The 25,016-nt window shown below is 44.2% G+C and overlaps 1 protein-coding gene across 5 annotated transcripts in view; it reads right to left on the reverse strand.

Moving 5' to 3' along the window:
* arntl2 (aryl hydrocarbon receptor nuclear translocator-like 2) overlaps window positions 1–25,016 on the reverse strand; it is a 52,507-nt gene that overhangs the window by 15,097 nt on the left and 12,394 nt on the right. For 4 of the 5 annotated variants that reach the window (XM_034176781.1, XM_034176779.1, XM_034176780.1 and 1 more), the window contains exons 2-6: window positions 14,798–14,924; window positions 14,490–14,672; window positions 14,205–14,362; window positions 11,793–11,872; window positions 152–244 (exon numbers count right to left, since the gene is read on the reverse strand). In XM_034176781.1, the coding sequence (XP_034032672.1) occupies window positions 152–244; window positions 11,793–11,872; window positions 14,205–14,362; window positions 14,490–14,672; window positions 14,798–14,874 (591 nt within the window). In that variant the 5' untranslated portion in view covers window positions 14,875–14,924. The remainder of the gene's footprint in view (window positions 1–151; window positions 245–11,792; window positions 11,873–14,204; window positions 14,363–14,489; window positions 14,673–14,797; window positions 14,925–25,016) is intronic. The other variant, XM_034176784.1, reaches the window with a different exon arrangement.

Here is a 25,016-nt window from a genome sequence, read left to right on the forward strand (position 1 = left end):
GTAGAAAGTAGAAAGTATGGCCACTGACCCAGGCAGAACAGATGGTCTGTCAGTAATAATAACACAGCAATTCCTTTGGTGTGTTTTTAGGGTGGGGAAACAAAGGGATGCTGGACATACAGTATCAAATATAAACAGTAAACAGCATTACCTGACCATAATTTAATATCTTCGTGATGGACTCTGAAACGAAGACTATTTTTCCACGATCACAACTCACTACAAACAGGAACCCCTCTGCAACCTACATAATAAAAAAATAATAATTTAATGGAGTTTTCTATATACACACGCATATTAAAAATCAAGCGCATTACATTACAGTATGGTATCTGGGCAATGTGGTCAATGCACTTGCTTCCAAAACAGAAGGTTCCTTGTTTAAGAATGTCTGTGCCCATTCTCTATGCACAGTGGGTTGCAAAAGTATTCAGCCCCTTGGTATTTCACACACTTTAATTTGTTTATAACATTTCAAACACAAAAAGTAAACCAGGCTTCTCAATATAAAAATTTCTAAAATTATCTTCCTTAAACTGAAACTGAAAGTAAATCTCTATTACCTGATATAAATTAATTAAAAATATAAAAGCCAAGATGATGGGTTGCATAAGTAATGGGCCCCGTTGGTATAATACCTGTAAATAATAATTTACTAATAGTAAATAATAATTTAATAATGCCTGTAATTTGGATTAGATTAGATGAGATAGAACTTTATTGATCCCTTGGGAGTGGCGTCGGGAATGACATTCGGTGTGAAATTTTTGCCAAATCAACACTGTGATCCATATTGGATCTGTTGTGGCAACCCCAAGTGAAAAGGGAGAAGCCAAAAGAACTTCCTTTATATATTGCAGTCTGGCAGCATCAACTAAGAATAGCAACAATAACAATTAATTTAGAATATCATACACAGTGATAACATGTTTGAGGAAATGCTCATAAATCACAGAGATTTTGAGTGTTTATAAAAGTTGGTTTAACTCTGAACATTACTTATCTTTTTTATCTCAACATTCATGCTGTGAAACAGTCATTAAGAAAGTGGATTCAATATTAAGAGCACATTATGCCTTTACAAACACAAATGTCTGAAGAAGTTTCTATTCCTTGACAGATTACATTATGTTGTTATTAACCACTTTAATCAAAGATGTCCAGCAACTGGGAATCTGACGCAGGTCTCAAAATGTTAATGGTCCACCATATCAACTTACATGAAATAGCACTGTGGACCACGAGTGACTTCAAGTTCAATATAGGCACCACAAGATGACGCTATAACACTGGGAAAATGTGATTAGAGCCACAAAGAGATCTGTGACAAAGGTCACAAAATTATAACGCCTGTTCATCCATATTAGTTGTTTGCATGTATTATATATCAGTGGTAGTAAATCTTTTGTGAAGAAACACTTGACAAACTAACCAAACTAACAAAATGGTCAATGTCTGTACATGTAAACTGACAAATATGGTGTATTAAAAAACAAACAAAAGCCCAAAAGGTTGACTTAACGCCCCTTGAAGACATCTAACCAAAATTATTTTCCTTTATGCACATCTCCATATAACATGCTGCCACTGTGTTTAGGAGGAGCTGCACTTCAATTTTCAATTTCAATTTATTTTCCTTTATATAGCACCAAATCACAACAGAGTTTCCTCAAGGCGCTTCACACAGATAAGGTCTAACCTTACCAACCCCTGAGCAACACTTACGAAGACAATATCATTTGGTATGACACATCAATTATATACAACCACAAATCAGAAAATGTTGGGAAGGTATAGAAAACGCAAATGGAAAAAAAAAGAAAGAAGAAAGAGTCTTGTATTAGTTCGATGTCTATTTCATTGCAGACAGCATGAACCCAAAATGCTCCATATTTTGTGTGGGCAACTTTATTTAATTTGTTTATGTATGTAAAGGTGCATTTACACGAACCTGCCTTTGCTTCATGACACAGCACAACCTGTGTCTTGATGCGTCGTGCTGGAGAGTAAACTCATCTTTAACGGGTGCAGACAGGACGCCAGAGGGGCGCCGGTGCGTGCTATTGCGCACAGAGAATTTTGAAATGGTCAAAAAAATCTATCACACACAAATGACGTGCTATGTGGCGCGATCTAATCTCCGACACTACGTGCAGCTCATCAAGTGGAGTGAACAAGCAGTGAACAGAGTGAGTGGTGACGTCAGCGGATCGCATGAGAGCGCAGCTCGTCTGAAGGATTATAACAAGAAGTTAAATCTGTTACGCCTTGCTCTCACTGCCTCTGATGCACTTACCAAGTCTGCGGGCTCGGTAAATGCCGCAGCGGGCCACTCACACCGCCCCCTCTCTGCTGTGTGGAGCTGTGGCCAACTCTGGCAACAGGTCCAGAGACTATGCTTGCTGTTTTGATGCAAAGCGCTCCGGCGGCCCGCAAGGATAGACTTCTTGCGGAAAAATCCGCAGTGCCACAGGGTCTCGGTAACCTCCGTGTCCACTGAGAGAGGCTTGTATCTTTTTAATGACTTGGATTCTCTGCGGGGCCCGCATCCGTACCCCGCAACGATCGCACCAGAGGCAGTGAGAGCAAAGGGTTATAAACATACTTTAACAGCTGCGGAAATGGAACATCATGCCAGTGCAATAGCTTTTATAACTACTTGCAAGACGCTTGATTCTGCTCAACTGGAAGAAAGCAGCTCTACCCTCTCACAAACACTTGATGGAAGAAGTTATGTCCCACTTAAAACTGGAGCATTTGAGACACACCATGAATGGCTCCCTCCAAACGTATGATAAGATCTGGAGACCATTTCTTTATTTCTTCCAAACCCATTTTAGAGTACAGCCATCAACTTCAAGTTGTGTATTTGTTCTGTGTACCCTATTGTGTTTTGTAACTGTATTTATCCTACTGTCACATTAACATCACTAATGCTTATCCTCCAATGCCAACTGTTTTGTCTTCTACCCGTGAGCACCAACTGCTGTTCTATTGTGTTTTATGTTTTTGTGTGTTGTTTGAAATTTAAAGTCAATAAAAAGATTTTAATAATAATAATAACAGCTGCAGACAACAAGGAAAGAACACACAACTGTTTTATCAAGCCATAACAAGGTAAACACAACAAATAATTACCTTTTTAGACGGTTCAAAATACTTTTGGCAGGTAGTTAGGCGCGCACGTGTGTGCGCATGCGAACAGTTCCGGCTGCAGCCTCCTCTGTAATTTAGGAAGTGATTAGAGCTGTTTTCAACGGCCAATTTGCAGAAAAAAAATGATTAATCCGCCACGAAATAATTATTTTATTGACCAGCTTCCTCTCACGTCCAAAGACATGCAGAGTAGGTGGACTGAAAACTTTAAATTGTCCATATGTGTGCATGCTGGTGTGACTGCACTGTAAAAAAATTGACCAATGATTAAAAACTGTGGCAACCAAGTGACACATAATTGAATAGGTTTTAAGTTTGACAACTTTGATTAAAAAGTACTGACTACATGAACTAAAGTTAAAAAAAAATGAAGTACATGTTAATAAAAGCAACAGTTGAAATGTGTTGGATTTAGTAATAGCACGCTATAGTTATATCGCCAAAAATATTTAGTGAATCCTAGTCAATTTCACAAGGAATGCTGATTTATACTTACTAAGTATGTGAGCAAAAATAATTTAGATTTACTAAATATCTGGGGAAAACTGATTCATATTTACTGATAATCTAGGTTAAATTGACATATTTACTAATTATGTGGGTGGAACTGATTTACATTTACTAATTAACTGGGTGAAATTGATTTACATTTGTTAAATATCTGCATAAAAATGATTTGGATTAAGTAAATAAAATAAATCATATAAACTCATATAGTAGCACAAAATAAGTAAGTCCCTTTAGCTGCTCCTTTGTTTTCACTCGGGGTCTCCACAGCAGAACCAAGGCGGACCTGCATGTTGATTCAGGCACAATTTTTACACTGGATACCTTTCCTAACAATTCCACATTACATGGAGAAATGCGGTAGGGGTGGGGTTTGAACTTGGAACCTTCTGCACTGAAACCAAGCGTGCTAACCATATGGCCACCGCCCGACTTATGTTCTAGCACATTGTTGCTTAATTCAACACATTTACGTTGTTGTACACTGAAAAAAAAAGCCAATTTAATTTAACTGTTTCAATTGGTAACACCTAAATGAATTAACTTCTTTGAAATTAGATTAACACACGGGTTAATTTTTTATTGACTTAATTTCAAGGAAGGCTCCAGCCCCCTGTGACCCAATCTTGGATAAACAGCTGAAGATTAGTGTGTGTGTGTGTGTTTGTTTCTCAAAGAACAATTGGAAGGGATTTGGATACCTCTCCCTCTACAATACATATCATCATCAAACAATTCAAGTAATCTGGAGGAATTTCAGTGTAAGTAGTGCTGGGTTGAAAAGATCGAGTCGCCAATTTTAAATCAATTCTCATTTTAATTCCCACAGATTGATTCATACATCCAAAGATCAATATATATCTATATCTATATATATGCACTTCTCGCTAGTGTTATAACAGCGTGTCTGAAAAAAATTATGCTGCAGTTGAGCCATTGCGCTGTTTCTGAGGGTGTGTAATGGGAAAAATTAAATGCTCAATTCTTTACATTGACAATGTATTCCTCAATCTCTGTCAAAGCCATTAAAAGATGTAAATCATGACTACCAGGACTCTGTTGTTGCGGGCAAGAAAAGAGAATCGTCCGCTGTTTAATTTACACAGTAGGTTTTTGGGGGGTTTTTTGTTGTTGCTTTTGCATTCCTCATAACTGTGGGAGAACTTTTCCCATAGCTGTGTTCTCCTGCTGCAGAAGAACTTAGGAGAATTCCTGCAGCATGCTACACAGCATGCTGCAAATAAGTTTTGTCGGGGAGACCGGGGCTGTTTCCCCCCTGAAAATTGTTAAATTTAGAACTCTCTGAAAAAATTGCCTGCATTTTGAATGCCAAATTTTGTGAAGTAATATTAATATGTTGCATAACTAGACAATCTGTTGGGAAGGTGTCGTAGCACGGACCCACAACAGGGGGCGCTAAAGGACGGACAATGAATAAGCCAAAAAGTAACAATTTAATGTTGTGACAACACACAACTAAACACACAAAATTTGTAAAGTCAATTAACACCAGGTGACGTGTGGGCAGGCTCGAAGATAGAAGACCCCCGACGAGAGAGAACCCGCGTCCCACACGGCTTCCACCACCAACGGTCTGAAGAACACCGGAGCCGCCAAGTCCCGCGTCCCCAGGTGGCCTATGTCTTCGGCTGTCGACCCTGGTACTGCTGGCAGAAAGCAGAGACAAGATGAATGAGCGTGAGTCCGCACACTCAGTAGTCCACAGTCTGTACACAGTTAGGAGGGAGCACCTCCACCTCCAATCACACACTCGTGCAGCTCCTGATTAACCACTTATCTGGTTTGGGGTGTGAGGCGAAGCCGTCACTGTCACACCAAACGCCAATTCCGCAGATAAGAAAACCACCAGGAAAACGGCTGCAACAGAAGTTCAGATTATTACACAACGTATGTGTCAGCAGAGAAATTACCTCTTGGTAGTCGATTTCTTGGCGGGGAGGTGGAGTTGCAGTCCGGCTTATGTATTGGTGTAGATGAGTGACAGCTGGTGCGATGAGTGACAGCTGTCACTTCCTCTGGGTCTGGCGCCCTCTCGTGCTTGGAGCCCGCACTCTAAGCAGGGCGCCCTCTGGTGGTGGTGGGCCAGCAGTACCTCCTCTTCAGCGGCCCACATAACAGGACCCCCCCCTCAACGGGCGCCTCCTGGCGCCCGACCTGGCTTGTCCGGGTGTCTTTTGTAGAAATCGGCCAGGAGGGCCGGGTCCAGGATGAAGCTCCTCTTCACCCAGGAGCGTTCTTCAGGTCCATACCCCTCCCAGTCCACCAGATATTGGAACCCCCGGCCCTTACGACGGACGTCCAGGAGCCTGCGGACTGTCCAAGCAGGCTCCCCGTCGATGAGCCGGGCAGGAGGCGGCGTAGGTCCCGGAGCACAGAGGGGCGAGGTGTGGTGTGGCTTCAGACGGGAAACATGAAAAACAGGGTGAATCCGCAGTGAAGCCGGGAGTTGGAGCTTCACTGCGGCCGGGTTGATGATCTTGAGGATACGGAATGGACCAATGAACCTGTCTTTCAGTTTTGGGGAGTCAACACAAAGAGGGATGTCCTTGGTCGAGAGCCACACCTCCTGCCCGGGCTGATATGTGGGGGCCGGGGAACGCCGGCGGTCCGCATGGGTCTTGGCCCTCGTCCGGGCCTTTAACAGGGCAGAGCGGGCGGTCCGCCACACCCGGCGGCACCTCCTGAGGTGGGCCTGGACCGAGGGCACACCGACCTCTCCCTCCACCAGCGGGAACAATGGGGGCTGGTACCCCAAACATGCCTCAAAAGGGGAGAGGCCGGTAGCAGACGAGACTTGGCTGTTATGGGCATACTCGATCCAGGCCAGATGGTGACTCCAGGCCGCCGGGTGCGCGGAGGTGACGCAGCAAAGGGCCTGTTCCAACTCCTGGTTAGCCCGCTCTGCCTGGCCGTTGGTCTGGGGGTGGTACCCGGACGAGAGACTCACGGTGGCCCCCAGCTCCTTACAGAAACTCTTCCACACCTGCGAAGAGAACTGGGGACCACGATCTGATACAATGTCCGATGGTATCCCATGCAGCCGCATGACGTGGTGGACCAGGAGGTCTGCCGTCTCCTGGGCCGTCGGGAGCTTCGGGAGGGCCACGAAGTGGGCCGCCTTGGAGAACCGGTCCACTATCGTGAGAATAACGATGTTGCCCTGGGACGGCGGGAGGCCCGTGATGAAGTCCAGGCCGATGTGAGACCAGGGGTGATGAGGCACCGGCAGGGGTTGGAGGAGTCCCGAGGTCCTCCGATGGTCTGCCTTGCCCCTGGCGCAGATGGTACAGGCCTGGACGTAGTCCCGGACGTCGGTTTCCAGGGACGCCCACCAGAAGCGCTGCTGGACTACTGCCACGGTCCTACGCACTCCGGGATGACAGGACAGCTTGGACCCGTGACAGAAGTCCAATACGGCAGCTCTTGCTTCTGGTGGGACGTACATTCTGTTCTTGGGGCCGGTCCCCGGGTCCGGGCTCCTTGCCAGGGCCTCCCGGACGGTCTTCTCCACGTCCCAGGTGAGGGAGGCCACGACAGTGGACTCAGGGATGATGGTCTCGGTGGGGTTCGACAGCCCCGCTTTGGCTTCTTCTTCGTGCACCCGGGACAATGCATCTGATTTTTGGTTTTTGGTCCCGGGGCGGTACATGATCCGGAAGTCAAAGCGCCCGAAGAACAGAGACCAGCGGGCTTGCCTGGGGTTCAGCCGCTTGGCGGTCCGGATGTACTCCAGGTTCCGATGGTCCGTGAAAACCGTGAAAGGCAACGATGCCCCCTCCAGCAGGTGTCTCCACTCTTCAAGAGCCTCCTTCACCGCGAGGAGCTCCCGATTGCCGACGTCATAGTTCCGTTCAGCTGGGGTCAACCTGCGGGAAAAATAGGCACAAGGATGGAGAACCTTATCAGCCTCCACGCTCTGGGACAGCACGGCTCCTATCCCTGAGTCAGAGGCGTCCACTTCCACTATGTACTGGCGATCAGGATCAGGCTGCACCAGAACTGGTGCAGTCGAGAACCGGCGTTTCAACTCCTGGAACGCGGCTTCGCACCGATCCGACCAGGTGAAGGGGACCTTGGTGGAGGTCAGGGCAGTCAGGGGGCTAACTACCTGACTGTAGCCTTTAATGAACCTCCTGTAGAAATTTGCAAAGCCGAGGAACTGCTGCAATTTCCTGCGGCTTGTTGGTTGGGGCCAATCTCTCACCGCCGCAACCTTGGCCGGATCAGGGGCGACGGAGTTGGAGGAGATGATGAACCCCAGGAAGGACAAAGAAGTGCGGTGGAACTCACACTTCTCGCCCTTCACAAACAGCCGGTTCTCCAACAACCGCTGTAGGACCTGATGTACATGCTGGACATGGGTCTCAGGGTCCGAGGAAAAGATGAGTATATCATCCAGATATACGAAGACGAACCGATGCAGGAAGTCCCGCAAGACGTCATTTACCAAAGCTTGGAATGTCGCGGGGGCGTTAGTGAGGCCGAACAGCATGACCAGGTACTCAAAGTGACCTAATGGGGTGTTAAATGCCGTCTTCCATTCGTCTCCCTTCCGGATCCGAACCAGGTGGTACGCGTTTCTAAGATCCAATTTAGTGAAAATTTGGGCTCCATGCAGGGGCGTGAACACTGAATCCAACAGAGGTAACGGGTATCGGTTGCGAACCGTGATCTCGTTCAGCCCTCTGTAATCAATGCATGGACGGAGTCCGCCGTCCTTTCTGCCCACAAAAAAGGTGGAGTTCCGGATCAGCCCGGCAGCTAAAGAGTCCCGGATGTAGGTCTCCATTGATTCGCGTTCCGGACGTGAGAGGTTGTACAACCTACTGGACGGGTACTCAGCGCCCGGGACCAAATCGATGGCACAATCGTACGGTCGGTGCGGGGGAAGAGTGAGCGCCAGATCTTTGCTGAAAACGTCAGCAAGATCGTGGTACTCCTTTGGCACCGCCGATAGATTGGGGGGGACTTTAACCTCCTCATTAGCCGTCGTGCCGGGAGAACCGAGGATCCTAAACACTCCCGGTGGCAGGTTTCGCTCCACTGCGTCACAACCCCAGACGGCCAATCTATCCGGGGATTGTGCTTCACCATCCATGGAAATCCCAAAATCACTCGGGAGGTAGAAGGTGTTACATGGAACACGATCTCCTCCCTGTGATTTCCAGACACAACCAAGGTCACTGGCTGTGTCTGATGTGTAATTAATGGAAGCAGGGTGCCATCTAGTGCTCGCACCTGCAATGGTGCCGGCAGAGCCACCAGGGGGAGCCCTACTTCCTTTGCCATCCGCTATCCAGCAGATTCCCTTCCGACCCCGTGTCTACCAGTGCTGAGGCGTGAAGGGTTAAATCCCCACAAAGGATCGTTACTGGGATTCGTGCAGATTTGCGGGGTTTCCCCGCGTGCGTGTTATGGCCCAACCTTAGCCCAGTTTCTAAGGACGGGCGTTGTAGTTTGACTGTTTTGGGGCAGTCCTTCTGCATATGCTCACAACAGCCGCAGACAAAATATTCCCCGCGGGCCAGCCTCCTTTGTCTGACGTTTGTTTTTATTTTGGCCCTGCTCGTGTCCATAGCCTCCTCAGCAGGGGGAGCTGTAGCCACACGGAGCTCTCTGGCAGTGAAGCGTGGGGACGACGTCACCCTTTCGGAACCGGAAGGGGGAGGGACGGCTCGTGCCCGGTCATGCCCCCCGGCCTGCTCCCGACGATGCTCATTCAAACAGTTGTCTAAGCGTATAACCAAATCGACAAGCCCGTCAAAATCCCGCGGTTCCTCCTTAGCCAGCAGGTGCTCCTTCAGGACCAGAGACAGTCCATTTACGAAGGCGGCGCGGAGCGCAACGTTATTCCAGCCGGACCTCGCTGCCGCGATGCGGAAGTCGACTGCATACTCGGCTGCGCTGCGACGCCCCTGTCTCATTGACAGCAGCACGCTCGAAGCGGTCTCGCCTCTGTTGGGTTGGTCAAAAACTTGTTTGAACTCCCGTATAAACTCAGCATAAGACGTTAGGAGCCGTGAATTCTGCTCCCAAAGCGCCGTAGCCCAGGCGCGTGCCTCTCCTCGAAGCAGACTAATAACATAAGCCACTCGGCTGGCGTCTGACTCGTACATGACAGGACGCTGTGAAAAGACGAGCGAACACTGCATGAGGAAATCTGCGCACGTCTCAACACAGCCCCCGTACGGTTCCGGAGGGCTTATGTATGCTTCAGGGGATGGTGGGGGGGTCGTTGAACGACCAGTGGAACGTCTGTTACAGGCCCAGGACCAGCCAGAGGAGTGGCTGCAGCAGTGCCCTGATCGCGCGCTTCCACCCTGGCGGTGAGAGCCTCCACCCTCCGGTTAAGGAGAACATTCTGCTCGGCCACTAAATCCAGCCGAGCCGTGAAGGCGGTTAAGATTTGCTGCAGCTCACTCAACACGCCTCCCGCTGACGCCTGCGCTCCTGGCTCTTCCATTGGCCGTTCAAGCTCGGGATGACGCCCCTCGGAGTCCATGACGAATGGCCGAGAAATCCTGTTGGGAAGGTGTCGTAGCACGGACCCACAACAGGGGGCGCTAAAGGACGGACAATGAATAAGCCAAAAAGTAACAATTTAATGTTGTGACAACACACAACTAAACACACAAAATTTGTAAAGTCAATTAACACCAGGTGACGTGTGGGCAGGCTCGAAGATAGAAGACCCCCGACGAGAGAGAAGCCGCGTCCCACACGGCTTCCACCACCAACGGTCTGAAGAACACCAGAGACGCCAAGTCCCGCGTCCCCAGGTGGCCTCTGTCTTCGGCTGTCGACCCTGGTACTGCTGGCAGAAAACAGAGACAAGATGAATGAGCGTGAGTCCACACACTCAGTAGTCCACAGTCTGTACACAGTTAGGAGGGAGCACCTCCACCTCCAATCACACACTTGTGCAGCTCCTGATTAACCACTTATCTGGTTTGGGGTGTGAGGCGAAGCCGTCGCTGTCACACCAAACGCCAATTCCGCAGATAAGAAAACCACCAGGAAAACGGCTGCAACAGAAGTTCAGATTATTACACAACGTATGTGTCAGCAGAGAAATTACCTCTTGGTAGTCGATTTCTCGGCGGGGAGGTGGAGTTGCAGTCCGGCTTATGTATTGGTGTAGATGAGTGACAGCTGGTGCGATGAGTGACAGCTGTCACTTCCTCTGGGTCTGGCGCCCTCTCGTGCTTGGAGCCCGCACTCCAAGCAGGACGCCCTCTGGTGGTGGTGGGCCAGCAGTACCTCCTCTTCAGCGGCCCACATAACACAATCAGGTAACTGCTCAAAAAATGGTTTTAATAACACTAACCCGAATCGAGATCAGATCAAATTGAATCAAAATAACAGATTCTGAATCTTAAGAATCTGAATCAAATCAATTCTTGAAATCTGAATCGATACCCAGCCCTAGTGCAAAAGGGGCAGGGACGTAAGCCTAAAATGAACACCTGAGATTTCCAATCCTTCAGATGCCACTGCACCAAGAATAGTCATTCATCAAAAACGTACATAGGCTCATGAGAAAGGGATTACTTTGGGAATTCTTTGTTAAGAACTACAACATGTAGCTGCTTCAATCTTCCACTTCAATCTTTTCTGTGAGAAAAAAAGAAGTCTCATGTTAACTTTGCCCAGAAGCGGCGTCAACTTCTCTGAACTCTGAGACATCTGGATTGGACCATCACACAGTGGAAACGTGTTGTGGTCAGACGAATCAGTATTCAAGATCTTTTTTGGAAGAAATGGAAAACTGGATGTCTATTAACAAATGAAACAAAGCTGATCAGACAAAACACAAACTATCTTGGGCTCATACTATCTGCAATGCAATAAAAGTCAAAGTAAATGTAAGAATGACTGCTTTTCTGATTTGGAGCTGTACCAAATTCCAATGATCTCCCTTTGAAGCTATCTGATTAGAATGATTTTCCTTCATGCACATCTTGTGTACTACCATTGCCCACAAAACAGTTTAAGAGGAGTAGCACTTACAAGATACATGGACAAACAAAGAGACAAAGTCATTCCTTTTTACATCAGTGTTAGCATTGGAAATTTTCCTCAGATGCCTTTATCACGGTTGGTTTTACCTTGAGAACAAGTTGTTTGAGCTCTTCATCAGGAAGGAATGAAGGCTTACAGGTGCCTTCAGAAAAAGAGCTTGTTGAACCTGGGGAGGAAAAAAATACCAGAGAGCACAAGTTCAGAAAACACACACACACACACACACACACACACACACACACACACACACACACACACACACACACACACACACACACACACACACATACACTCATCTGCAACCGCTTAGTCCAATTAAGGGTCGTGGGGGGGCTGGAGCCTATCCCAGCAGTCATAGAGCGCGAGGCGGGGTACACCCAGGACAGGACACCAGTCTGTCACAGGGCCACAAACAGACAAACAAACACAGTCACACCCAGTCGCACACCTACGGACAATTTAAAGATTCCAATCCACCTAACCAAGTTATGTGTAAGTTAAGTTAAGTTAAGTTATGGGTAAGTTTTGTATATATTTGGGGCATGCACAATATTTTTGACGTATGACAGAGTATGACTGATACGTCCCGCATAAGCCGACCATAAGTTGCAGATAAATTATGCAATTGTTGACACACATTTCTTGTAAGTTAAAAGTCAAAATATGCCCATTGATGCTGTCCATTGATTGGCTGAAAGCTGCAGTCCTCATGCAGTTCAGACTGTTGCAAATATTAAAACCATTCACACACAGAGTAAATATAAAGTCTAAATCTTACCTGTTCATTTCAGTCGGATTCATCATCACAGCCAGACAAAACCGTATCCAATTTCAATGTACTACATTTATATAGTGCCAAATCACAATAAAGCTGCCTCAAGGCGCTTCACACAAGTAAGGTCTAAACTTACTAACCCCTAGAGCAAGCACACAGGCAACAGTGGTAATGAAAAACTCCCTCTGATGATATTGAGTAAGAAACCTCAAGCAGACCAGACTGAAAGGGGTGACCCACTGCTTAGGCCATTCTAACATTTACAAGGTTTTTACAAAGTTTAAATCCACATAAAGCATCCTGATTTTGGAAACGACATCTGAAAATACTTTAGTTTCTTGTTGTGGCTGAAGAAACGTAGTGTTTATAAAGAAGTCCCTCTGTGTTTGTCTGCTCTCTGTGCAAGACTCAGCCTGAACCAGAGAACACCAGCGCTTTGACCCACAACAAGAAAATTAACTTATTTTAAGAGAGTCACAGCACCTCATTCATTCATGTCAGGGTTTTTTCCACTGGCATCGGTCAACTCTTCAGCATTCTGCACACAATGAAAATAAATCCCATGATCCATCAAGACAAAAATAAAATAAAACAAAATTAATTTAAAAATATGTTAAATTACTCTGTTTGGCCTCCGTGTGGAAGGGAGAGGCTGCGCAACAGCGTACATGCTCTCGATCATGTGCTTGTCAATATTTACATGTTCCACATGCCAAACAAAAGGGTTCTGCCAACAGCGGAAACACAAACCAAGCCAGACTTAACCGTTCAAACCACACCGTGCAGTACTGACCCGGACCGCTAAATGCAAACAAGGCTCTCAGCCTACACTGACTAAATCATCACGGTGTGACAGCTGCAATAACGTATTCAACATATCCAGTGTATCTGACGCATTTTTTCATACGTCGGCATACGCTGGCTAAATCGTCAAGCTGTGACAGGGCCCGTAAACTCTGCAATTAATCTACGTGAGTTCTGAACAGTGGGGACAGTTCATACTGACCACGGATCAACTGTGATCTGTTACACAAATACGTTTTTTCCTATGTCCGTCAGCGCAAGCAGCACACTGCAAAAGGTTTTTCTTTTTTCTTGGAGCTTAGCATAATGAGTGCACGGCAAGCAAAGATCTATCTGTGACAGCAAGGAGAAAACCATTGATTAGTGGAAAGAAATGCAGAAATAACTGCACAACTGCACACACTCGGAGTAATTATTATTTTCGAGGTCAAACCCCAACATGCCTCTTGAGTGAAGCACGAGCCAGTAGCAAGACTGTCTGCTCCGTTCATATGGATGTGCAGTTGCTGTTCCCCAATCACACTCCAATTTTACTGCAACTCTGCATCGAGATTTATGCAGTTATTACTTTACAGTTATTGCTTTAAAAACATTTTACCTTGACAATAAATCTGTGTTTCACACAATTATGTCAACTTTACAATTAATCCGCAGTTCATATGTGTGCCTTACAAGTCCAGGCGGTTCAAATGAATCACAGATCAACTATGATCTGTTGCACCACTAACAGATAAAATCATATTTTGCAAAGTAGCCTGACATTTCCATTGGCCGACAGCAGCAACTGAAGGCCCGGTTAATGTTTAAAATGCCATTTAGAACAACTTTAAATCCAATACTGCAATTGTGCTGTCTGCATTTCAATCCCCTATGCCAACAGTGTGCCTTGCGCTGAATTACTTTTAACACCACACTGTACCTTTCAGCGATCTGAGATGTTGCACAGCCATCCTGAGCACAGTGAGTTTGTCCATTTTGCGGGACATGGAGTTACAAGTCGGGATCATGGCTGATAACTTGTCAATGAGATTGTTCATTTTGTCCCGTCTTCTCTTCTCAATTTGGCTGTGGGGCTCCCTGCAGAGGCATGAATTAAGGATATGCTAAAAATAAGCCTCTTATATTCTCACAAACAAAACTTAACAACCCAATAATGGATAATGATGAAGAGATCTAGTGGCAGATTGTTTAAAACATAGCCTACCTGAAGTACTTAATTTTGGCATGTTGGTCTTCTCCCTCTGACCTGTAGAGCAGAAAAACTGGTGTCTTGCAATGCAGCAGTAAACAAAAACATAGATGGCCATCTAAGAAACTGGAACTTGTACAGTACCCATTTTGATCATCTTCCATATTTGCATCAAGAATGGAGGCAGATTTTGTTTCCCTAAACAAAACGTTTCAGGAAACATAGATTTGTTTCACATAACTTGACTTATGAAAATTTCCAAAAACACCTGAACACAAACTGCAAACACATTTATTATATAAATTAATCACAATTCTACTTACTGATTGTCCACACTGCCCTTACGCTTCCTGGGCATCTCCATGCTCAGGGACATGCTAACTGCTGGGGATGGGGTCATCAAACTTGGCAGACAAACTGAACTGCACTGGCTTTGATCTACCCGGACACCTTTGAAAACAAAACAAAGAAGAAATACACACATTGAGCAAGACTTATTCCATTTATAATGACAACAAAAGCTCTCCCACACCAATTATGTTGGATACATTTAAACACACACACACACACAAAATGCCTTGTTTCACTGTAGATGTAGTTACAGTTGAAGCTGTTGGCACTTAATGGTAAATGGGTAGAAAAACACTAAAGGTAGGTTTAGGTTTTTTCTACCTAATGGGCAGAAAAAAGCTAAGCCTACCTACATGGGGTTGGGGTGTGTGTCATTTGTCATAGTGTCTTATCACTACATGTAATTTTAATGGCCCTTAGGGCTTTTAAAGTATTTTAAAGCTTTATTTCTAATATCAAACATGCCATAGACAATATTTTTTTACTGCAACTGTGTTCTTATTTCACACAATAAAACAACAACAAAACATCAGAGCATGTGACCAGAGTACTACAAAGAGAATTTCCAGTCAATGCTCATGGTGAAGGTACATGGGTGATCGCCCTGCTCCGCACCTCACAGCCACTGCACACTGGTCCATTCATTATTGCTTCCCGCTCCAGTTGGCTTTCACCCCACTGCAATGAAATCGCTCACCGCTTGCTCCAAAAAAGAAAACAGGCCAACAGCAGGGAACACCCTCTCAATGCTTGCATATCTCCAAGTGTGTGAGCTACTTTAGCCAGGCATGGAAAGGACGGCGAGTTTTCTTCGGAAAACTGAATGACATATAGGAGGATATGTACTTTCTCACTTCACCTTTGGCATCTCCAGGTGTGCGCTGTTGCTCACTGAGAAACAACTTGATCAGGCAGGGTCTTTTTTGGATGAGGCTGAGGATTTGCAGAAATGGTAGGTGGTGTGTCGGTCACAGTGGTAGAGTTAATTACCACAAATGATTTGATAAGGAGGGCACGGAGTTCTCAGAGTCTATTCATACAGACTCGTGTTGGATTATTTACTGTCTTGAAACTGGGACTAACAATGGCGCTAAGATGAGGTGTTTGTCATGAACAATGTGTCTGATGTTATGAACCATGCTCCATGTATCATGGACCATGTACCATGAGCGCACACACTATGCATCTGAAGTTCAGCTGCAAGTCTGGTACCTCTGTCCCAACCTTTTTTCTTGGAAAATGCTGCAGGCCTCCAATGTAGGAATGGATATATATTAACAAAAATAAATAAATAAATAAAAATAAAGCTGACCTCACAAAACATGAAATATGTTGGTTTCATGCAGTCTGCAGTTACCGAAATAGAAGACAAAGTAAATGTCAGGAACATTACGTGTCCATCACCACCACATTTTGAAAAACTATAAGACCACAGGCCATGCATTATTTATGTTTTGTGTCTTTTAGTGAATTTTTTTATTACTAATTTTTTAATTTGGATTAAGGCAATAAGTGTCTCCCTGTATTACCACAGATGAACTGTTTCTGTTGCCACATCTTCTGAAATAAAACTGCAGAACACTAAAGCCTAAAAACTAAAAGAATGAAAGATGTGATAAATATTTAATCTGAATCTCAGTCCCAGAAAATGTTGAAATGTAATGATTTTTCTATTTCAGCTGCAATTCTTATATTGGAATATTAAAGTACTTACAAACAAAAGACGTATGATAGGTTTTTATTAAGTGACAAGTCAGAGCAAAGTATATGCGATAAATATTTAATCTGAATCTCAATCAACCAGCTTTTCCTATAGGACAAGTAAACTGCCAGGGTTACTTGTCCTATGGACAAGTACACTAAAAAACTTAATGTCAATGCCTGTTTGTAAAAATCAACATAGGTGGCAAAGAAGCACTGCCGATATTCACGCTCAGGATTACTTCAGATTTTTTAAGTCAACATTTATGTCATGAAAGTTGATTTGAGGTTCAGACAATGTCTGATGTCATTAATAATTAACTGATTAATAAAACCACAGGAGAAGGTAGTGCTTCACAATCTATATCTGTCAAAAATAAGCACTGATTTTTGACAGATACAACACAGTTCTGAAGTCCCCAACAACAACCTTTGTATATTTCAAATGAGTACAAAAGAAGAAGAAAGATCAAAATCAGGGTTCTAGCTAGCGCAAACTTGCGTTACAGCCCGTTACGCTATAATTTTGGACCGTTACGCTTATTTTGGACCGTTACGATTTTCAATACAGCGTCTGTAATCAACCGTTTCTGCAGCACGACTCCAGTTTGAAGTGTGAATTGAAGCAATACTTCGATTCACTGGCTCTTTGATTCGCTGCTCTTCAGAAGCGATAAGTCCGCTTCTTAATCCCTCTCAAAGCCATTAAAATATCATGAGTCACTTTTGTGTGGATTAGAGTCACTAACTGGGACTCTTGTCTTGTTGCACTCGAGAAACGAGAATCGTCCTCCGTTCCGTTGTCACAGCTTCAAACGCTGCTCGGCTCTCTGCTGAGACAGAGTCCACTCGGAATTAATAACTTCAAAACGAATCGCTGCTTTAAATAAAATGATACCTCTTACAAACGTTGCAATACAGACAATAAACTACAATAGACTAAAACATTTTTTCCTCCCAAAATGAGACGTCCTGCATTCTTTATAAACCTGACCTGCAGCACAGCTGCAAGAGCTCAGCTCATAGGTATGGAAAGACATTCATGCCAATAATAATGTCTGAAAGGAAATGCTTTTGACAAAAACTAACAGATTTTATTTCTGTTTATGTCCAGAGATCAAGGATCCACCATGTAGAGTTTATTATGTCCAGAGTTTAAGGATCCAGTGTTGTGAAAGTGTAGGAACACGGACCCACAACAGGGGGCATAAATGAACGGGCAATGGATAAGCCAAACAGTAACAATTTAATGTTGTAAATTGTGCACAACGGAATACAGACAACAAGTTTGGAACTACAGTCAATTACACGTTGGGTGACGTGTGGGCAGGCTTGAGGATAGGAGACGCCCATCCAGAACCGAGCCGGATCCCACACGGCCCTCACCGCCAACGGATCTGAAGAACACCGGAGCCGCCAAGTCCTGAGTCCCCAGGTGGCCACCGTCTCCAGCTGTCAGACCTGGCACTGCTGGCAGAGAACAAAAACAGCACAGGTGAGTGTGAGTATGCACACTCAGTAATCCCACAGTCTGTGTTCTTTTGGGAGGGAGCACCTCCACCTCGAATCACACACTCGTGCAGCTCCTGTTTAACCACTTATCTGGTTGGGATGTGAGGCGAAGCCGTCGCTAATCACACCAAACGCCAATCCAACAGATAAGGAAACACCACAGGAAAAAGGCTTCAAAAGAGTTCAGACTATTATTCAGTTTTAAGTCAGCAGAGAAATTACCTCCAAGGTAGCTGATTTCTCGGCGGGGAGGTGGAGTTGCAGTCCGGCCTTTAAGGTGGTGGTGATGTGGATGAGTGACAGCTGGTGCTGATGACGAGTGACAGCTGTCACTCCCGGTTGCTATGACGCCCTCTCGCTTGAAGCCCGCACTTCAAGCAGGGCGCCATCTGGTGGTGGTGGGCCAGCAGTACCTCCTCTTCAGCAGCCCACACAACATCCAGTAACCAATTTCATATTTATTTACTTTAAGACTCAATAAAATGTTGTTCAATTTCAATTTAATCAGCTTATAAAGCCCCAAATTACAACAAATGCCATCTCAAGGTGCCTCACACAGAACAGTTCAACATAAAAAAAATTAAAATAAATAAATAAAAATAAAAAAATTCAAATACCTAATTAAAAACATAAGTAAAAGAATAAAACATAAAATAAAAACTACTCCTAAGAAAGAGAATAAAAATAGGTTTTAAGTCTTGATTTAAAAATGTCAATCAATCAATCAATCAACTTTTTTCTTGTATAGCGCCAAATCACAACAAACAGTTGCCCCAAGGCGCTCCACATTGCAAGGCAAGGCCATACAATAATTATGAAACACAGTCTACGTCTAAAGCAACATAACCAAGGGATGGTCCAGGGTCACCCGATCCAGCCCTAACTATAAGCCTTAGCGAAAAGGAAAGTTTAAGCCTAATCTTAAAAGTAGAGAGGGTATCTGTCTCCCTGATCTGAATTGGGAGCTGGTTCCACAGGAGAGGAGCCTGAAAGCTGAAGGCTCTGCCTCCCCTTCTACTCTTACAAACCCTAGGAACTACAAGTAAGCCCGCAGTCTGAGAGCGAAGCGCTCTAATGGGGTAATATGGTACTATGAGGTCCCTAAGATAAGATGGGACCTGATTATTCAAACCTTATAAGTAAGAAGAAGAATTTTAAATTCTATTCTAGCATTAACAGGAAGCCAATGAAGGGAGGCCAACACGGGTGAGATATGCTCTCTCCTGCTAGTCCCCGTCAGTACTCTAGCTGCAGCATTCTGAACCAACTGAAGGCTTTTTAGGGAACTTTTAGGACAACCTGATAATAATGAATTACAATAGTCCAGCCTAGAGGAAACAAATGCATGAATTAGTTTTTCAGCATCACTCTGAGACAAGACCTTTCTGATTTTAGAGATATTGCGTAAATGCAAAAAGGCAGTCCTACATATTTGTTTAATATGCGCTTTGAATGACATATCCTGATCAAAAATAACTCCAAGATTTCTCACAGTATTACTAGAGATCAGGATATGCCATCCAGAGTAACGATCTGGTTAGACACCATGCTTCTAAGATTTGTGGGGCCAAGTACAATAACTTCAGTTTTATCTGAGTTTAAAAGCAGGAAATTAGAGGTCATCCATGTCTTTATGTCTGTAAGACAATCCTGCAGTTTAGCTAATTGGTGCGTATCCTCTGGCTTCATGGATAGATAAAGCTGGTATCATCTGCGTAACAATGAAAATTTAAGCAATACCGTCTAATAATACTGCCCAAGGGAAGCATGTATAAAGTGAATAAAATTGGTCCTAGCACAGAACCTTGTGGAACTCCATAATTAACTTTAGTCTGTGAAGAAGATTCCCCATTTACATGAACAAACTGTAATCTATTAGACAAATATGATTCAAACCACCGCAGCGCAATGCCTTTAATACCTATGACATGCTCTAATCTCTGTAATAAATTTTATGGTCAACAGTATCAAAAGCAGCACTGAGGTCCAACAGAACAAGCACAGAGATAAGTCCACTGTCCGAAGCCATAAGAAGATCATTTGTAACCTTCACTAATGCTGTTTCTGTACTATGATGAATTCTAAAACCTGACTGAAACTCTTCAAATAGACCATTCCTCTGCAGGTGATCAGTTAGCTGTTTTACAACTACCCTCTCAAGAATCTTTGAGAGAAAAGGAAGGTTGGAGATTGGCCTATAATTAGCTAAGATAGCTGGGTCAAGTGATGGCTTTTTAAGTAATGGTTTAATTACTGCCACCTTAAAGGCCTGTGGTACATAACCAACTAACAAAGATAGATTGATCATATTTAAGATTGAAGCATTAAATAATGGTAGGACTTCCTTGAGCAGTCTGGCAGGAATGGGGTCTAATAAGCATGTTGATGGTTTGGATGAAGTAACTAATGAAAATAACTCAGACAGAACAATCGGAGAGAAAGAGTCTAACCAAATACCGGCATCACTGAAAGCAGCCAAAGATAAGGATACATACTTGGGATGGTTATGAGTAATTTTTTCTCTAATAGTCAAAATTTTGTTAGCAAAGAAAGTCATGAAGTCATTACTAGTTAAAGTTAATGGAATACTCAGCTCAATAGAGCTCTGACTCTTTGTCAGCCTGGCTACAGTGCTGAAAAGAAACCTGGGGTTGTTCTTATTTTCTTCAATTAGTGATGAGTAGAAAGATGTCCTAGCTTCACGAAGGGCTTTCTTATAGAGCAACAAACTCTTTTTCCAGGCTAAGTGAAGATCTTCTAAATTAGTGAGACGCCATTTCCTCTCCAACTTACGGGTTATCTGCTTTAAGCTACGAGTTTGTGAGTTATACCACGGAGTCAGACACTTCTGATTTAAAGCTCTCTTTTTCAGAGGAGCTACAGCATCCAAAGTTGTCTTCAATGAGGATGTAAAACTATTGACAAGATACTCTAACTCCCTTACAGAGTTTAGGTAGCTACTCTGCTCTGTGTTGGTATATGACATTAGAGAACATAAAGAAGGAATCATATCCTTAAACCTAGTTACAGCGCTTTCTGAAAGACTTCTAGTGTAATGAAACTTATTCCCCACTGCAGGGTAGTCCATCAGGGTAAATGTAAATGTTATTAAAAAATGATCAGACAAAAGGGAGTTTTCAGGGAATACTGTTAAGTCTTCTATTTCCATACCATAAGTCAGAACAAGATCTAAAATATGATTAAAGTGGTGGGTGGACTCATTTACTTTTGAGCAAAGCCGATAGAGTCTAATAATAGATTAAATGCAGTGTTGAGGCTGTCATTCTCAGCATCTGTGTGGATGTTAAAATCGGCCACTATAATTATCTTATCTGAGCTAAGCACTAAGTCAGACAAAAGGTCTGAAAATTCACAGAGAAACTCACAGTAACGACCAGGTGGACGATAGATAATAACAAATAAAACTGGTTTTTGGGACTTCCAATTTGGATGGACAAGACTAAGATACAAGCTTTCAAATGAATTAAAGCTCTGTCTAGGTTTTTGATTAATTAATAAGCTGGAATGGAAGATTGCTGCTAATCCTCCGCCCCGGCCCGTGCTACGAGCATTCTGACAGTTAGTGTGACTCGGGGGTGTTGACTCATTTAAACTACATATTCATCCTGCTGTAACCAAGTTTCTGTTAGGCAGAATAAATCAATACGTTGATCAATTATTATATCATTTACCAACAGGGACTTAGAAGAAAGAGACCTAATGTTTAATAGACCACATTTAACTGTTTTAGTCTGTGGTGCAATTGAAGGTGCTATATTATTTTTTCTTTTTGAATTTTTATGCTTAAATAGATTTTTGCTACTTATTGGTGGTCTGGGAGCAGGCACCGTCTCTACGGGGATGGGGTAATAGGGGGATGGCAGGGGGAGAGAAGCTGCAGAGAGGTGTATAAGACCACAGCTCTGCCTCCTGGTCCCAACGCTAGACAGTCACAGTTTGGAGGATCCCAAAAAATTGGCCAGATTTCTAGAAATGAGAGCTGCTCCCTCTAAAGTGGGATGGATGCCGTCTCTCCTAACAAGACCAGGTTTCCCCAGAAGCTTTGCCAATTATCAATGAAGCCCACCTCATTTTTTGGACACCACTCAGACAGCCAGCAATTCAAGGAGAACATGCGGCTAAACATGTCACTCCCAGTCTGATTGGGGAGGGGCCCAGAGAAAACAACAGAGTCCGACACTGTTTTTGCAAAGTTACACACCGATTCAATGTTAATTTTAGTGACCTCCGATTGGCGTAACCGAGTGTCATTACTGCCGACATGAATTACAATCTTACCAAATTTACGCTTAGCCTTAGCCAGCAATTTCAAATGTCCCTTCGATGTCGCCTGCTCTGGCCCCCGGAAGACAATTGACAATGGTTGCTGGTGTCGCTAACTTCACATTTCTCAAAACAGAGTCGCCAATAACCAGAGTTTGATCCTCGGCGAGTGTATCGTCGAGTGGGGAAAAACGGTTAGAGATGTGAACGGGTTGACGGTGTACACGGGGCTTCTGTTTAGGGCTACGCTTCCTCCTCACAGTCACCAGTCAGCCTGCCTTCCCGACTGCACGGGGTCTGCCAGGGGGGAACTAACGGCGGCTAAGCTACCTTGGTCCGCACCGACTACAGGGGCCTGGCTAGCTGTAGAATTTTCCACGGTGCGGAGCCGAGCCTCCAATTCGCCCAGCCTGGCCTCCAAAGCTACGAATAAGCTGCACTTATTACATGTACCGTTACTGCGAAAAGAGGCCAGGAATAACTAAACATTTCACACCCAGAGCAGAAAAGTACGGGAGAGACAGGAGAAGCCGCCATGCTAAAACGGCTAAGAGCTAGTAGCTACGCTAAGCTAGCGGATTCCCAAACAGGGAATCCGACACTAGACAGGCTGTGGAGCAGCACAGGTAACGCACGACAACAGTGCTAAAATAAAATAAAAATCCACTAGACAGGCTGTGGAGCAGCACAGGTAACGCACAACAACAGTGCTAAAAAATAAAATAAAATAAAAATAAAAATCCACTGGACAGGCTGTGGAGCAGCACAGGCAACGCACGACAACAGTGCTAAAACAAAATAAAAATCCACTAGACAGGCTGTGGAGCAGCACAGGTAACGCACGACAACAGTGCTAAAATAAAATAAAAATCCACTAGACAGGCTGTGGAGCAGCACAGGTAACGCACAACAACAGTGCTAAAAAATAAAATAAAATAAAAATAAAAATCCACTGGACAGGCTGTGGAGCAGCACAGGCAACGCACGACAACAGTGCTAAAACAAAATAAAAATCCACTAGACAGGCTGTGGAGCAGCACAGGTAACGCACGACAACAGTGCTAAAACAAAATAGAAATCCACTAGACAGGCTGTGGAGCAGCACAGGTAACGCACGACAACAGTGCTAAAACAAAATAAAAATCCACTAGACAGGCTGTGGAGCAGCACAGGTAACGCACGACAACAGTGCTAAAACAAAATAAAATCCACTAGACAGGCTGTGGAGCAGCACAGGTAACGCACGACAACAGTGCTAAAACAAAATAAAATCCACTAGACAGGCTGTGGAGCAGCACAGGTAACGCACAACAACAGTGCTAAAACAAATAAAAATCCACTGGACAGGCTGTGGAGCAGCACAGGTAACGCACAACAACAGTGCTAAAAAATAAAATAAAATAAAAATAAAAATCCACTGGACAGGCTGTGGAGCAGCACAGGCAACGCACGACAACAGTGCTAAAACAAAATAAAAATCCACTAGACAGGCTGTGGAGCAGCACAGGTAACGCACGACAACAGCGCTAAATAAAAATCCACTGGACAGGCTGTGGAGCAGCACAGGTAACGCACGACAACAGCGCCCAAAAAAAATAAAATAAAAATAAAAATCCACTGGACAGGCTGTGGAGCAGCACAGGTAACGCACGACAACAGTGGTAAAAAAATAAAATAAAATCCACTGGACAGGCTGTGGAGCAGCACAGGTAACGCACGACAACAGTGCTAAAAAATAAAATAAAAATCCACTGGACAGGCTGTGGAGCAGCACAGGTAACGCACGACAACAGTGCTAAAAAAAATAAAATAAATAAATAAATAAAATAAAATAATAAAATAAAAATCCACTGGACAGGCTGCGGAGCAGCACAGGTAACACACGACAACAGTGGTAAAAAATAAAATAAAAATCCACTAGACAGGCTGTGGAGCAGCACAGGTAACGCACGACAACAGTGCTAAAATAAAATAAAAATCCACTAGACAGGCTGTGGAGCAGCACAGGTAACGCACAACAACAGTGCTAAAAAATAAAATAAAATAAAAATAAAAATCCACTGGACAGGCTGTGGAGCAGCACAGGTAACGCACAATAACAGTGCTAAAAAATAAAATAAAATAAAAATAAAAATCCACTGGACAGGCTGTGGAGCAGCACAGGCAACGCACGACAACAGTGCTAAAACAAAATAAAAATCCACTAGACAGGCTGTGGAGCAGCACAGGTAACGCACGACAACAGCGCTAAATAAAAATCCACTGGACAGGCTGTGGAGCAGCACAGGTAACGCACGACAACAGCGCCCAAAAAAATAAAATCAAAATCAAAATCCACTGGACAGGCTGTGGAGCAGCACAGGTAACGCACGACAACAGTGCTAAAAATAAATAAATAAATAAATAAATAAATAAAAATAAAATAAAATAATAAAATAAAAATCCACTGGACAGGCTGCGGAGCAGCACAGGTAACACACGACAACAGTGGTAAAAAATAAAATAAAAATCCACTGTACAGGCTGTGGAGCAGCACAGGTAACACACGACAACAGTGCCAAAAAACAAAACAAAAATCCACTGAACAGGCTGTGGAGCAGCACAGGTAACACACGACAACAGTGGTAAAAAATAAAATAAAAATCCACTGGACAGGCTGTGGAACAGCACAGGTAACGCACGACAACAGTGCTA

The sequence above is a fragment of the Thalassophryne amazonica genome, chromosome 8 (assembly GCF_902500255.1).
Source record: "Thalassophryne amazonica chromosome 8, fThaAma1.1, whole genome shotgun sequence".
In the NCBI taxonomy this organism is placed as follows: domain Eukaryota; kingdom Metazoa; phylum Chordata; class Actinopteri; order Batrachoidiformes; family Batrachoididae; genus Thalassophryne; species Thalassophryne amazonica.